Source organism: Diadema antillarum, unplaced genomic scaffold, assembly GCF_040938485.1.
Source record: "Diadema antillarum isolate AM-2024a unplaced genomic scaffold, OU_Dant_1.0 seq00001137_RagTag, whole genome shotgun sequence".
Lineage (NCBI taxonomy): Eukaryota > Metazoa > Echinodermata > Echinoidea > Diadematoida > Diadematidae > Diadema > Diadema antillarum.
The window spans coordinates 1,091,331-1,105,924 of NW_027271949.1; the positions used below are offsets into that span (position 1 = coordinate 1,091,331).

The window sequence follows — 14,594 nt, forward strand, 5'->3', positions numbered from 1 at the left end:
GACAAATTTGCTCTCAGCCGATCAGACGCAAGGATTTCAGTAGCTTGTAACAGTTTGTCAGAGAAATATCCGACCAAACTGCTTCTTGAAATGTCCCCCAGGAGTCAATATACAACCCAAAGGGGGAAGGGGGCATATACAGTGTAGCCCATTTGTATGAATGAATATCCTGACACCCTATGAATGCTACCTGCCAAGTTTGTGGTTATCAAAAAGAAACTGAAAATGTAAAAAAAAGTTTACGCACAACAGATGACGCAAGGTGCATGATGAACACTGAACCTTTGGGCTCAGATGAATTAAATGCATCAGGTATCCTTTGGGTAGAGGCATAGGATTTCAGGATCAGACAAAGAGACACAATATTATGAAGTGATGCTTATCAATGTTGTGATCACTTGTCAGTGCTCAACAGAATTGAGGGTATAGAAATATTGTGTGAAACGCACTATGGACTTTGCTTGGATATCATTATAACCTTCACAATTCCACATAATTACTGGTTTGCTGATAATTGTTGGTACCAAGCAATCCAGTCATCTTTTATACTACTGCTCTGTATAATGGGATAAACTCACAATAAATGAAATTTCATTCATTTCATCATACTGGTCAAGCTTTTAGGTTAAAAAAAAAGAAATGGGAATATCTCCCTTGAGACAGCTATATAGCAGTTTAACCCTATAAAGCCCAAGGGGGGGGGGGGGCACATTGTGCCCCCCCTACCAGATTTTCCTTTGCCACTCCTTCGTCCTTAATCCAATTTCAACCAAATTTGGTGACTTTTCCTAATATCTTATTGCGAACATTTTGATATATAATTTAGCTATATTTGATGTTGCTGGTTGCCATGGCAACCATAAACTGACAACCATGTCAGTCAGATTTTGCATCTTTTTTCTGTTCCCATTTCATTTAACAGCATTACAGTGTATGAAATGGGTGTTTCTTGGCTGAAATTTGTTGAAGAAGCAAAATTTGAAGTAATTATGGTCCTGGAAAGTTTTTCTTATTATTTCCTTTGTTTTTATGTGACAAAGGCATAAAACAATAGATATATTAGAGATAATTGAAAACAATAATATTTTCTACAGATTGCCCTTATATCTTGAGTTATTTTGATTCCTTCACCCAAGTTATGCCCCTAATATCATTAGTTTATCATATTATCAATTTGCAATCTCAAAATTCCACTATTATGCAAATATGAAATTTCATAACTATACATGTACCCATCCCAAACATTTCATCTCAGGTCTCATAATGTATCACTATGTTGATATGAATAGCGCCCCCATGTGGTGACCTTGAGAAATTTCAAACATAACAAATAATAAAATTCCACTTGCTTATCATTTGTGGCAAATATGAATATGATTGGTCTATGAGAAGACATATATAATGGGGATAAGGAAATTATACCGAAAAATCATGTTTTTAGCAGATTTCCTATGTATTTCTTTATATTTTTGTAAATAGCGCCCTCCATGGGTGACCTTGTGAAAATTCAAATGTACGGTCATGTAGAGTATGAGTTACTCTACCCACGTGCCAAATATGACGATGATACATCAAATGATAAAAAAGTTATATAGGGGGGGGGGGCACAATGTGCCCCCCCTTGGGCCTGCGAGGGGTCAAAATAGCTTGGGCTTAATAGGGTTAATACTGGTCCAGAGTTGTGTAAACACTTACTGATCGCACCTGGAGAAGCATTGCAGACTGGATGTTCTTCTCATCAATGTCACTTTCAGAGCCAGAGCTGTCTGAGTTGCTGTCTGCTGGAATAAACAGTAGCAAAAAAAAAAAAAAAAAAAAAATCTCATTTGTTAATCACATGCAGGTTTGGGAGGAGCATCAACAAAAGGCATCAATACCCAGGTACTGAAAAGCAAAAGATTACTTTATATATAGATAGAAACATGAAGTCACCTGATATATGGAGTGTTGTAGTTCTACAAAATGGACCCAGAGTGCAGTGAAACGAATAAACTAGAAATGTCGCTATGGTGACTGGTATGCCTCCGCCTTAACATGGTTCTCGTAACTATTTTAAGTCTATACTACAATGTCTTGACAATGTGTCATGAGTTTCACATAATTGGCAAAATATCAAAATGACAGGTTTGTCACAAATGTGTTGAATGTTCACTTTCCTTGAACTAGATTTAATTGGATGTATGGCTATACTGCCTAAGAAGAGCCAAGGTATTTGGGGATTGGAGAATTTTTACTTAAAGGACAAATTCACCTTCATAGACATGTGGGTTGAGTGAATGCAGCAATATTAGTAGAACACATCAGTGAGAGTTTGAGCAAAATCGGACAATCCGTTAAAAAGTTATGAATTTTTGAAGTTTCTGCTCAGTCACGGCTGGATGAAAAGACTACTATAGCTTGTGATGTCACGTGAGTACATGTGTCAATTGTGACATTATTATTGCTATTTCTAGTACTGCCAATACGTGGAGCAAACAATATATATATATATATATATATATATATATATATATATATATATACATATATATATATATATATATATATTCTTTTTGACTGCAACTTTAACAGATAATATTTAGTTCTGCACGAGTTAAATTTCAATTTATGGTATCGGGATCTTTACGTAAGTCAACACGAACTATGACGCTACAACCTGAAAGCAGTTCAGTTTGAAAGCACACTCATGATATGAATTCAGTAGGATAGAAATCAACCTTGACTTTAAAGGACAAGTTCACCTTCATAGACATGTGGGTTGAGTGAATGCAGCAACATTAGTAGAACACATCAGTGAGAGTTTGAGCAGAATCGGACAATCCGTTAAAAAGTTATGAATTTGTGAAGTTTCTGCTCAGTCACGGCTGGATGAAAAGACTACTATAGCTTGTGATGTCACATGAGTACAACGATATAAAGAAAGAATAAAGAAAATTCAACATATTTCCATTTTTCTCGCATAACAAAAGAACACTTGACTTCTCTCTTTCAGAAGGCAGGGGGAATAATATTACCCTTAATCATAGTCAGTAGCAAGTCGAAGAAATGTGCACTTCATTCAAAAAGTAAAGTTTTGTCAAATTCTCTTTTTATTTTCCTTATATAGTTGTACGCATGTGACATCATACACTGTAGTAGTCTTCTCTTCCAGCAGTGACTGTGCAGATACTTAAAATATTCGTAACTTTTGAACGGATTGTCCAATTTTCCTCAAACTTTCACTGATGTGTTCTACTAATATTGCTGCATTCTCTCAATCCTTATGTATATGAAGGTGGACTTGTCCTTTAAAGTATGGTGAACGAGACATTAAAATCAAGAAAATCATATAAAAGAAGGTATCAAAGCAGAGGGAAATGTCTCCTAAAACAGATTTTTGATGTGACTTATTAAAAGATAATAGCGCCACTGAGAAATCGCGAGTTAAAACTGACTGATTTACTTCACCGATTTTCGCTCCGGAACAGCCGTCTTTTTCAAGCCCTAAAATATGACGTCACGAAATGAACAAAACCCTTTACGAGTGCAGCGGGACATCAAGGCCGCCATTCATAAAGCACGTATTTCTTGGTGAGCGGATGCAATATCTGGCCTGTCTTTAGTCGCCTCTGCTTTCTCGGCTGAGACATTAAAACGTCCAATTCTTACCTTATATTGTACGGAAAGACTTTGAGTTTGACATCGAGAGTGAATTGAGTGATGACAGTGACAATGACACTGATAGTGACAGTGGCAAAGTCGGGGTGGTAGAAGAAGCGAGGGAGAGGCGACGGATATGGAAGGCCGCTGCGGACACAACTCGTTTGGGGCATACATGGAAATGGGCACACTGCCTCTCCATACGTATGCCCCTAACGAACCACGTCCGCAACGGCCCTCCATAGACGGAGCCCACTGCGTGGATGGAGTGGTAGCACAGCGCACATTTCGTGATGTCATAATTTTGGTCACCAAAATTTCGCCGTCAGATCGGGTTCAGGTGGTCTAAAAACGGTCTCAAAACACCATCTCTCCATCGTTCTGGAGACGTTTTTACCTTCTGAAAGTTAATTGTTCGTATTCCTAGAGACTCAAGCTTTCCAGAAATGCATAAATCACCTTTTTTATGAATATCGTCCTTTTTTTCTCATTCACCATACTTTAACTTTTGACTTTTTTTTTAATAAGTCTATGCATTTATTAACTTTCAAGGTATGGAGAACAAGTGTCATTTTACTATCAAATGGTAAAATTTTTGCATTTTAACTTGTCCTTTGACCCTGGACCTTTGACCCTATGACCCTAAAATTCCCAACAGAATCACTGTCAGGTAGAACATGCATCTGTATAGATATATGTACTAAGTTTCATGATAATACCTCGAGTAACTTTTGAGATATGAACAAAGAAATGAAATTAAAAGCTTTCACTTGACCTTTGGGATAGAAACTTCCCAGAGAATCTCTATTGGGTTATACAGGTATATATCAAGTTTCAAGAAAAATACGGCAAGTATTGCATTTGAATATGAGGAAAAAAGTGAAATTATGAGTTGACCCTGACCTTTGACCCATGACCCTCACATTCCCTAGACAATAACTGCTAGTCAGTGAATGCATATGGACTAAGTTCCATGAAGATAGCTTGAACCATTTTCAAGATATCGAGAAAAAAGTGAAATTTTAACATTTTCACTTGACCTGACCTTCGACCTTTGACCTCATGACTCGAAACTCTCTCAGGAGAATCTTTATTTGGTATTACATGTATACACCAAGTTTCAAGAAAAAACCTCCAGGCATTGCATAGATATGGGGGAAATAGTGAAATTTTGAGTATTTGACCTTGACCTTTTGACCTTTGACCTTAAGCATGTGCGCCCAAAAGTTGATAGGCACAACTTCGCCCACTCATGCATATACATACCAAGTCTCATTAGGATACCTTAAACGGTTTTTTAGTTATGCTGTCCACAAAATTCATTACGGACGGATGGAAGGACGGACGGAAGGACGGACGGAAGGACGGACAACCCGAAAACATAATGCCTCCGGCATCACTTCGTGGCGGAGGCATTAAAACCACGAAAAAAAGGTATTACTGAAACAATAACAACAAATCAAACCCCCAAATGATCAAAGAAAAAGTCACGAACACAATTGAGTAGAAAGTTTTCAGATTGAGGATGATCACATGTGACCATGCATCACAACACCAACAAGAAGTTGCATGCTCCAATTTAACATGACAACTCAAAATAGTTGATATCGGTCAACCCAATAAATCTTTACTTTTTTTTTCTAATACAGTAAACCTTGCCTACGTCAAATCTATTGGGACTGATGAAAACACTTTGACTTAGGCAAAAATTGACATCCACAGAAATTGATTTGTTTTTTCTGATTTCCTGATGAATTTTCATTATGCAATGTCTTTTTTATGTTTGGATTGACCATTAAATTACATCCTACAGTAGCAATATCTTTTATGTAGTGTTTTTGTTTTGTTTCAGTTTGTACAGAAGAGTTGTGATGCTAAATCATTGGACTGCACTAATTGATATATGTTCCATGTAATATTTTTCTCACGGTCACAACCATCATGACAAGTAAGAGTGTGAGGGAATTCACGTAGGGCCTATTTATCTTAATTCTTCACTCGGATACTTGTGATCATCATCAATCACATCATTCATCAGCAATAATACTTGTTTAATAACTAACAAGAGACCTGGAGGTCTAGCGCTCATCTGAGTATCGCAAGTTCACCTTCCATGCATTCTTGCAGACTCTTACCTGAGAACATTGGACTCTTGAGGCAGAGGCAGCTTTGAAAGCTGGGGGCATGGCGTCCATTTGCATATTCCATCACATCATCAATGTACACACTCAGGGCTCCCAAGGGGAGTATGGTGCCCAGTTGAACAAATTGAGATGTTAACCCCCTGGAATGCTACCTGCCAAGTTTGGTGGCACATTCATCGAGGGGTCCCATTTGGACCCATCCCACCCCACTTCCCTGGGTGCCAAGGGGGGCTGAGTTTGCCATGAACAAACTTGAAACAACAGTCATCAATATACTGACTCATTGTATTAACTTTAATAGCTCAATCACTTCTGGTTCTGATTCGGGGGGGGGGGGGGGGGGGGGGGCTAGGTTGGGCCCCTCTAGGAGGGGCATGATACCCATTTCAAGAAATTACAAGCCTATCACCTTAGGGAAGCTAGCTGCTAAGTTTGGTGAAAATTCATCATGGTGTTTTCAAGAAGATGAAAATGTACAATTTAGGCCCCATTAGGACCCCTCCCTACCCCCTCCCCTGGGTCCCAAGGGGGGCACACCTGATTCCACCATGAACAAACTTGAAACTACAGTCATCAATATACTACCTCATGGTATTAACTTACCTCTATCACTTCTGGTTCGAGAGAAAAAGATTTTTAAAGATTCCTTCATTTGGGGGGGCTTTGGCCCCCTGGTGGCCCCACAGGTGGGGCCATAATGCCCATTTCAACAAATTGAGATCCTATCCCCCAAGGGAAATGGAAAATCAGCCATGGGGTTCTTTGGAAGAAGATGAAAATGTAATATAAAGTTTTATAAAATGGGTTCAAGAATGTAGCCAATAGGAAGCGCTGAAATGAGTTACGTGTGCTTCCTTTATTCTAGTCCCATTGCACTGCGTGTTAAATCCTATTGCCGATCGTCTGTGCGCGCGGCGGCTCCTTTGAATTGCATGCATACGCGCTGTCAATCCTGTAAACAACTTCTAGTTTGGGCGGGCTGCCGGCCGGCCGGCCGGCCTTTCTTCCCTTGTGCATGCATAACATGTGTGGCGTACCTATACTCTACTTACGTACACTTTGTACAGTACAGTAGACCAAGCGTTGTGGGACCGGACGCGTAGCCTACATGGAGTCACTTTGAAGGGCAAATCCAACGATTTAGCAGGTTAATTCTCACGCCGTTTTCAGAGTATGTTGTCTAGTAGGCCTGTATGAGGAGTCTATATCAAGTCTTTAAGGTAAAGGGTGCATATTCTATGTAAAATAAGTAAGTTTTCATGCGGGAACTTAAGTGTCCGGAAACCCAACCCCCATCATACTTATACTGTATGTGCGGGATTTTCGAGTGCGACGTGCGTAAATGTTTGGGACGAACATCTTCGGATGTCTTGACCCACAAAGGTACGTGAAAAACGCTGAAAAATGCTGCTATATATAGTTTTCGAATTTTCGACCCATTTTATAAAACAAATGATGAACAGGATTATTTCGTGGCGTTAGTGGAGGCGTAGCTCACTCTCGGGTATTTACAATGTAGTGCAACATGCACTCGGCTTCGCCTCGTGCATGTTTCACAATTGTAAATACCCTCGAGTGCACTATACGCCTACACTAACGCACTCTATCCTGTGCATCATTTGTATAAACGCTCGCCGGACGACAAGTGATTGCAATAGCTCACTTGAGTCTTAGGCTCAGGTGAACTAAAAAGTGCAGAGGACAGAATTAAGTCATAGCATACGAGTGAACATGAACCTTTGTACTGGTTTTGAGTTGGTTTTATACTCATTAACGCACATCGAAAGGATCAAGATCTTGTGTTCAATTCATGCAGCTTCAGCCTGAATTGCTGTAGCTACTGTCTGAATTGGCACATATGAAAAAGTTGCACGCATTTGCTCCATACGCCCCATTGAATCATGTTTAATATATGAAATGAACATCGAAAATACTGGTAGTGCTTTTTGATGAAATGACTGTAATTATTTAAGGCCCTGTCACACTTTTCTGTTGTGTGTAGGGATTTCCAGCATGCAGGATAATTTTCTGCGGGCAGACAAGGCTTTGGGCAAGTTTCATGTGCATCTTACCTGCTAGAAACATGCTACTTATGTTCTACTTACGTTCTAGTAATGGGTGACATGCGGGCACTGTGAAGTACCTGCCTTACAACTGCGTGTTACCTGCATGGGAGTTGCCTGTGAGGTGCTGCCACTACAAACTTCCTACTGTTGTTCTGCATGGACCTCTGCAGGAAATCCCCATGTCTCACACGGCAGAGATTTTGAGCATGCTCAAGGGCCTGTCACACCTTTCTGGGCAAGCCTGGCTTGTGACTTGTGGGGGACAATTTTTGCTACCTGGAGGTCCTCGCAGATGGCCCGCACATGACAGTTCCTAGGACGTATTTTGCCTGTAGTTGCCTGGAGGTGCGCACGCAAATCCTAGTTATAGCCAAGGCGCAGGGACCCAGAAAAAATGACTTCGTTCAACCCACCCCGCAGAAAAGGTTTGACTGCATGGGGTGTTTGGTTGGACCCTCTGGAACACCCCTAGGTAGTATGTGGTTCCAAATTGTGGTATTAATAAAATTTTACAGGCCATTTTAGTTGCGACAAGACCTTCTTGCTCGTAAAAGAGTCTGCGCGGGCCAAGACTACTACACGCACCACTGGCACTGCTGCAGGCATCTGTGCCAGTGGTGCATGTAGTAGTCTTGGTGCAAGCTGACTTTTTCTTCGACAAACAAGGGATTTTGCCTGCAAACTAACTTTTCATGCCATGGGGTCGGTGACGCTTGTGGCTATTGTTTTAAGGGGGCACTGAAAATGACAAAACAATCACAGTTTTTGCATTCATTTCATGAAGAATTTATCAAAACTCCATAAAACTATATATGTACATGTTGCTAGAGATGTCAGCAATACAATGGGATACATTGTAAGGTATAATATTGTGCATGATTACCATGGTAACCAGATGCCTTCCAATTGATTGGTAACCCCCAAAATGCCTCCTACTGCTGCAAACTTTGGTATTTTTTTCATTTTTTTTGGTAGATAGATGCAATAAAAAAAATATTGATTATTTTTCAAAAATGTTTTCTGCTGCCATGGAAACCAGTATTATCCAATCAGGATTCAGCTGTCAATAACTTAAAAACTAAAGCCCATAATGTCAAAAAGCTCAATAAGCATGTCCTTCTGCATAAGTGTACCACATTTGGGAAGAAAATATTGAAGCATTCTCAAGTTACAGCAAAATTTGTAAACGAAGGTATATTAAAAAACATTTTGAGACAAGGAAAAGTAGAAATTACGCGGTGCGTAAAATATGTCCCCGCCGGAAGTAGCATTTAGTAGCAAAATGTACAATATCGGTAAAAAATCAAGGTCAAAGGTCAAAGAAGTCAAAGGTCAAAATTCTGTGTAGAAGTTTTGAAGCCCTCACCTAGTGCCATCACAAAAAGCACACGGAATCCAAATCGGGTTAGAAATGGCGAAGGAGTAGCATTTTGTAGCCAATGTACAATATAGGTCAAAAATCAAGGTCAAAGGTCAAAATTCTGTGTAGAAGTTTTGAAGCCCTCACCTAGTGCCATCACAAAAAGCACACGGAATCCAAATCGGGTTAGAAATGGCGAAGGAGTAGCATTTTGTAGCCAATGTACAATATAGGTCAAAAATCAAGGTCAAAGGACAAAGAAGTCAAAGGTCAAAATTCTGTGTAGAAGTTTTGAAGCCCTCACCTAGTGCCATCACATAAAGAAAACAGGATCGAAATCGGGTTAGAAATGGCAAAGGAGGAGCATTTTGTAGCCAATGTACAATATAGGTCAAAAATCAAGGTCAAAGGTCAAAAAGTCAAGGGTCAAAATTCTGTGTAGAAGTTTTGAAGCCCTCACCTACAGACTGTAGTGCCATCACATAAAGCAAACGGAAATGAAATTGGGTTAGAAATGGCAAAGGAGTAGCATTTTGTAGCAAAATGTACAATGCAGGTCAAAAATCAAGGTCAAAGGTCAAAGAAGTAAAAGGTCAAAATTCTGTGTAGAAGTTTTGAAGCCCTCACCTAGTACCATCACATAAAGCAAACGGAATTGAAATCGGGTTAGAAATGGCGAAGGAGTAGCATTTTGTAGACAATGTACAATATAGGTCAAAAATCAAGGTCAAAGGTCAAAGAAGTCAAAGGTCAAAATTCTGTGTAGAAGTTTTGAAGCCCTCACCTAGTGCCATCACATAAAGCAAACGGAATCGAAATCGGGTTAGAAATGGCGAAGTTGTAGCATTTTGAAGCAAAATGTACAATATAGGTCAAAGGTCAAGGTCAAAGGTCACAACTGAAATTCTGTGTAGAAGTTTCAAAGCTCCCATGTAGTGCTATCATATAGAGCAAACAGAATCAAAATTGGCTCATAAATGACAGAGAAGTAGCAAATTGAACACACGGACGCACAGACAGACAGACAGACGAACGGACGGACAGACAGACGGACGGACACACGGACACACACACGTATGGAGCCCGTTTCATAGTCCCCTGCTCGAACTCGTTCGGCGGGGACAAAAATGGCCATTGAAAGGAAGATATCATTTTCGAATAGTAAAATGCATGAAAAAGTTGCATCCGTCGTACGTTCAACAAATATTTAACTTCAAAGTACAGGCAAATGTAGTATTTGTGTTCGTAAGCTATTGTAAAAAAATAAAAAAATAAATAAATGAATAAAATGAAAAATCATAGACATGTAAATTTGTATTAAAACGTTCAGTAATGAATTAATGCTAAGGAGAGAATGAGGGAAAATCTTGGGCGTTCTTTCCCTTTTATCCAGGCTAATTTTGTAGTGCTGAGGTAGGTAGTCTAAGACCCGATCTACAATGGGTGATGTGCACGAAAGGTAAAAGAAACAAACATGTCTGGATTCCAGATATCTTTTTTTTTTCACTTTATCCTAAAATGTGTACTTTGTTGCGGCAAAATTATAAATGACTACGATAAAATAGAAAGTTATCTGACCCCGAAATTATTGGATATGTAACATCATCATTTATGCTTATACACCAATAGAGTAACATACAAGAAAAAAAGGGGGAAGGGACCCTCAACATGGTTTTCACTAGTATAATATTGTTAGAATGCGTATGAACACAAATGAATAGACAGCAAAATCATCTTTTTAAAATGGCAATTTTATCAAATTATAGGTTGAGAATTAACTTTTACGTAACACATTAACGACAACCTTGATAAATGGCTGCTATCTTGATTTTTTTTGTGTGGATGTTATTTTTGTCTTAAAATATGACACATTGAAAAAATTGATGCCAAATTTCAAGCTTTTATCTCTTGTTGAAAGATACTTTCTGTTCAATCTTATATGCTTCTTAACAATCTACTTGAAAAATATTGAACAGCGTCACCTACCACTTGGCATGAAAAGTAAAGGCCATACTGTCACACATTTCCGGGCAAGCCTTGCGTGCGACTTGCGAAGAACAATTTTTGCTACATGGAGGTCCCCGCAGATAACCCGCACATGACAGTACCTAGTATGTATCTCGCCCGTAGTTACCCGGAGTTGCGCGCGCAAGTCCTATTTACCCGCAGTCAAGTTTAGGCCCTGTCACACCTTTCCGGGCAAGCTACGTGGGCTTGTTACGTGTGGGGATTTTCCAGCACGCAGGACAATTTTTGCGGGCGGACAAGGCTTCGGGCGAGTTTCACGTGCGTCCTACATGCTGGACCCGTCCTACTTACGTTCGTCTTAAGTGCATTCCATGTGACCTGCGTGTCAGGCGCATGGGTGGCGAGTGAGGGCTGACTACTTGGTGAAGGAATCCTTCTGAAGGAAGTTGATTTGCATAGATCCACGGGCTACTTACGTACTTCAAGTGGGTCAACTGCTTGTGACTTGCGGCAGCTACGGGCCTCCTACTGGTGTTCTGTGTGGACCTCTGCAGGCGATCCCCGCGACTCACTCGGAAAAAGTTTTGGTCACGCTCAAAACTTGGCTGTGGGTAAATCGGACTAGCGTGTGCACCCCCGGGCAACTACGGGTGACATACGTGGTAAGTACTGCCAGGTGCTGGCCAACTGCGGGGAGCTCCGGGTAGCTATTTTTTCTTTCCTCAAGTCAACCCGCAAGACTTCCCCAGGCACGGTTTGACAAGGCCTTGAATATGCTCAAAACTTGTTCCGGGTAAGTCGCGGGGGTTTGCCCGCAGAGGTACACGCAGAACACAAGTAGGAGGCCCTTAATGGCAGCACCTCGCAGGCAACTCACACGCAGATACTTTGCATTCCCTGTATGTCGCTCGTAACTGAAAACGGGTCGGTTTCGAAGCTTTCACACAGGACACACGGAATACACGCAAGTACCAGGTAAGTAGCACGCGTCTAGCAGGTAAGACACAAGTACGGAACTCGTCAACATCCTTGTCCGCCCGCAGAAAATTCTCCTGCATGCTGGCAAGTCCCTACTCGTTACAAGCCAGCATAGCTTACCCGGAAAGGTGTGACAGGGCCTTTAGTTTCCAGGCACAAACCCTTTCTTGGTTGAAAAAAAAGTCTGCGCCAAGACTACTACACGCGAAACTGGCACTGTACATCCCCATTAGAGCTTCCTGCAAGTGCCAGTGGTGCGTGTAGTAGTCTTGGCGTGCGCAGACTCTTTTACATTTGTGCCAACTAATAATAATGAAAAGTGGCCTGTAAAATTTTATTGATACCACAATTTGAAACCACATACTACCTGGGGTTGTTCCTGGAGGTCCCATCTACCACCCTGTGTGGTCAAACCTTTTCTGCGGGGTGGGTTGAACGAACTCCTTAATTAAGCCCCTTACAGGAATTAGCGCCTTGACTATTATGCGTACAATCATACTTCATTTGATATCATTCTATGAGAAGAAAGAGGTGCAAAACTGGCATTACAATGTTCATTTTTTCATCTTTGCTATATTTCCTGATTTTTTTAGGCTTGGTGTACGATCGAAAGCATGCCAAATTTTAGTGGAGTGTGGGGTCAATTTTCTTTGGGTTGTTTCAGAAACGAAGTTTTTAGCTTGAGGCTTGTGTTACAATGGTTCCTGTTTGTTGAAAGGAAAGGGTTGCACATTTTAGGATCAAATTATGTATAGCTTTCTGAAAAGTTCTGGTTTGATAAGATATTTCAGCACTGTGTCTGAACGTCCTCCGACAGAGTACACATTCGTCTTGGTGCCATTACGTGATTGTGAGGATTTTTTTCTTCCCCAAACCCCCGCTGCGTTGCCCACACATAGCTTGCCTCTATCCTGGTACAAGTAATTTATGTTCTGCTCAGCAAGACATCAAGGATAGAGGGGAAATTAGAGATAACATGGACTGAACCTTTGGGAGTGTTCATTACAAAAATAATGTATTTTCCTATGTCTACTTATGAAAGAATATAAGAATGCTTTATTTCCATGTTTGAACGATGTACGGGGGAAAAAAAACTTTGACATGTGCAATGGGATAAACAAGTACTCATACAAATCTGGACATGAAATTATCTTCGACATAGTCAAAGGACAAGGACAAGGATGTTGGCGAGTTCTGTACCTGTGTCTTACTGCTAGAGGCGTGCTATTTACCTATTACTTGCGTGTATTCCGTGTGACCTGCATGAGAGCTTTGAAACCGATCCATTTTCAGCTACGAGCGACATCACATACGAGGACTGCGAAGTACCTGCGTGGGAGTTGCCTGCGAGGTGCTGCCGCTAAGGGCCTCCTACTGGTGTACTGCATGTACCTCTGCAGGCATACCCCCGCGACTCACCTGGAATGAGTTTTGAGCATGATCAAGGCCTTGTCACACCATGTTTGTGGAAGCCTTGCAGGTTGACCTGTGGGGAAAAATGTTTGCTACCTGGACCGCCCAGCAGTTGGTCTGCATCTGACAGTACCTGGCGCGTATCTCGCCCGTAGTTGCCCAGAGGTGCGCACGCATGACCAATACTTTTTGTGGGTGAGTCGCAGGGATTGCCTGCAGAGGTCCACGCAGACTGCCAGGAGAGGCCCTTAGTGGCAGCACCTTGCAGGCAACTCCCACGCAGGTATTTCGCAGTCCCCGTATGCAGCCAAGATAATGACATTCTGTGGGAGTTCTGCCATTCCTTCAGAGGGATTCCTTCACCGAGTTGTCAGCCCTCACTCACCACCCATGCGCCTGACATGCAGGTCACAAGGAAGTAGAACATAAGTAGCACGGGTTTAGCAGATAAGACGCATTTGAAACTCGCCCAAATCCTTGTCCGCCTGCAAAAATTGTCCTGCGTGCCGGAAAATCCCCACACGCAACAAGCCCGCCTAGCTTGCCCGGAAAGGTGTGACAGGGCCTTTAGGAGTGCACATTCTTCCTCTACATTATTCTAAGCCTTGGGATCAGTAAAAGAATGGAATATTGTGTGTGTAGATGTGCGTGTGTGTTTACAGTTTTTCTGAAATACTTTATAATCATGATTAGAATTTGCTCAAAGAAAATTTAAATTTAAGTTGATAGTGCCTTCAATGTGTTTGCCATGGAGTTTTACATCTTGTCTTTTTTTTTTCTTTGGTCCCATTCATTGCACAGAGCACAGTTCATAGAGATGTATTATACTTGACTAAGTTATGTGAGCTTTCACATATTCCCTCATTAAATAAACTGAAATAAAAAGACCTCTATGGTTTCTGAACATACATGGTATTAGGTGTTACCTAAATCAAAGATGAGTGGAAAAATGAGCAAAGAAAATGGGATTCCACCGGGATTCAAACCCAGACCTCTGGATTCCTAGCCCGGTGCTCTACCAACTAA

At 41.0% G+C, this 14,594-nt stretch overlaps 1 protein-coding gene across 2 annotated transcripts in view; it reads right to left on the reverse strand.

The window, feature by feature from the left end:
- Positions 1-14,594, reverse strand: part of LOC139744121 (general transcription factor IIF subunit 1-like) — a 76,214-nt gene that overhangs the window by 8,799 nt on the left and 52,821 nt on the right. Inside the window, exon 10 of one of the 2 annotated variants that reach the window (XM_071654578.1) lies at positions 1,696-1,778. In XM_071654578.1, the coding sequence (XP_071510679.1) occupies positions 1,696-1,778 (83 nt within the window). Of the gene's footprint in view, positions 1-1,695; positions 1,782-14,594 lie in introns of both variants that reach the window. The other variant, XM_071654576.1, reaches the window with a different exon arrangement.